This window comes from Dendroctonus ponderosae, unplaced genomic scaffold, assembly GCF_020466585.1.
Source record: "Dendroctonus ponderosae isolate FM_Combo_2020 unplaced genomic scaffold, Dpon_F_20191213v2 Dpon_F_20191213_2, whole genome shotgun sequence".
Classification (NCBI taxonomy): domain Eukaryota; kingdom Metazoa; phylum Arthropoda; class Insecta; order Coleoptera; family Curculionidae; genus Dendroctonus; species Dendroctonus ponderosae.
Genome location: NW_026018165.1, coordinates 2,887,138 through 2,888,476, shown reverse-complemented (window position 1 = coordinate 2,888,476; position 1,339 = coordinate 2,887,138). Strand labels below are relative to the sequence as shown.

At 44.0% G+C, this 1,339-nt stretch overlaps 1 protein-coding gene across 1 annotated transcript in view; it reads right to left on the bottom strand.

The window, feature by feature from the left end:
- The window catches only part of LOC125503565 (spectrin beta chain-like), a 30,916-nt gene extending 29,599 nt beyond the window's left edge, over positions 1–1,317 (bottom strand). The window contains exons 1-2 of the mRNA XM_048664240.1: positions 921–1,317; positions 5–357 (exon numbers count right to left, since the gene is read on the bottom strand). Coding sequence (XP_048520197.1) covers positions 5–357; positions 921–1,317 — 750 coding nt within the window. The remainder of the gene's footprint in view (positions 1–4; positions 358–920) is intronic.
- Positions 1,318–1,339: the final 22 nt, after the last annotated feature.

Below are 1,339 nucleotides of genomic sequence, written 5' to 3'. Positions count from 1 at the left end.
CGACCTGCTCGGCCAAAGGATGTCCTTCAGCCGACAGGGCCTTTACAGTTTCACCCAGTCCTCTGATGGCGTCCGCATAAGCTTCAACGGCCGCTTCCAGACTTTCGTGCTTCTTGATGAAGTTCCTGACGCTGGACTCATCTTCGCCCCGATCTTCCACCATCATGTAGAGCTCCGGCTCGCTCATCCAACTCTCGGCCTCATTGGCATCGGACAGATACTGCTGCGCCTGCTCGTTCCTCAGCAAGTGGGCTCGTCTATTATCGATGGCTTCCTTTTCCCTAATTTCATTTTCGCTCAACCGTCGATGCTCTCTGGTGGTGTCAATAACAGATTCGTTCTCTAATGCCGCCACTGCTGAAAGAGTTCCAAATTCGATGCAGCGTTTATGGATTCTACATCAGGCTGAGCTTCGACTGGCGCATTTTCTTCGATGGGAACGTTTTCTTCTATCGGCAATTCTGGGTCGGAAAATTGCTCAACTTCAGTAGCGATTTTTATTAAATTGGCGTCTTCATCTATGCTGGCAAATCATGTACGGGTTTATCGTGCTAGTTGGCACATTGCACTCAGAATCTGATGATTCTTCACTAGAAGAAACCGCTTTTTCCGTCCGGTTCGACAGTTTTCCTTCTGAGCATTATTTGGGGTTAATTTTTCGCTGATTCAAGCAAATTTTGAGTATTTTTCTGCATAGATTCATACTCATGTTCCACTGGCCTAGTGATGTCTTCGATTTTATCACTCACAGTTTTATCAGCAACCGACCATTCTTCAGTCTTCATAATAGTCGCTTCGTCCGTAATCACCTTGTCTGATGGGAGTTCTTCATCATGTTAATGTCTCTTCCACAGAGTCGACTTCTTTCGCCACTTGAGAGTTTTCCTCTGTTGAAAGAGTTACTTTTGATAGTATGATACCTAGTAAGTTTTCACAAAAGTTATCAGTTTTAGCCACATCATCTCCTTCAGAGACAACTGAATCAGTTTCCGCATCTAAGGACAGTTTCTGAACAGAACTAGCCACTTCGGGCTCCACCTGAATTTCCTCTAAATGCTCCTGAGCAATTTGTTTATTCGTGATCTCGACAATACCATCTTCTCCATCAACTTTCGGCTCTTGAACTACTGGATTTTCATATTCTGGCTCTTCCACTACTGCAAGAATGTCCACGATTTCAGTGTTTTCCAAATCGTCAGTCACTTTCTCAATGTTCTTTAGTTTGACTTCAACGGTTGTTTTCAGGTCTTCAAATTTCTTAGCGTTGTCGTCCATTTTATCTCTCATTTCGTTCATCACTTTCTTACTGTCCAGCATCTCTTGGTATTTCATCCAGCAT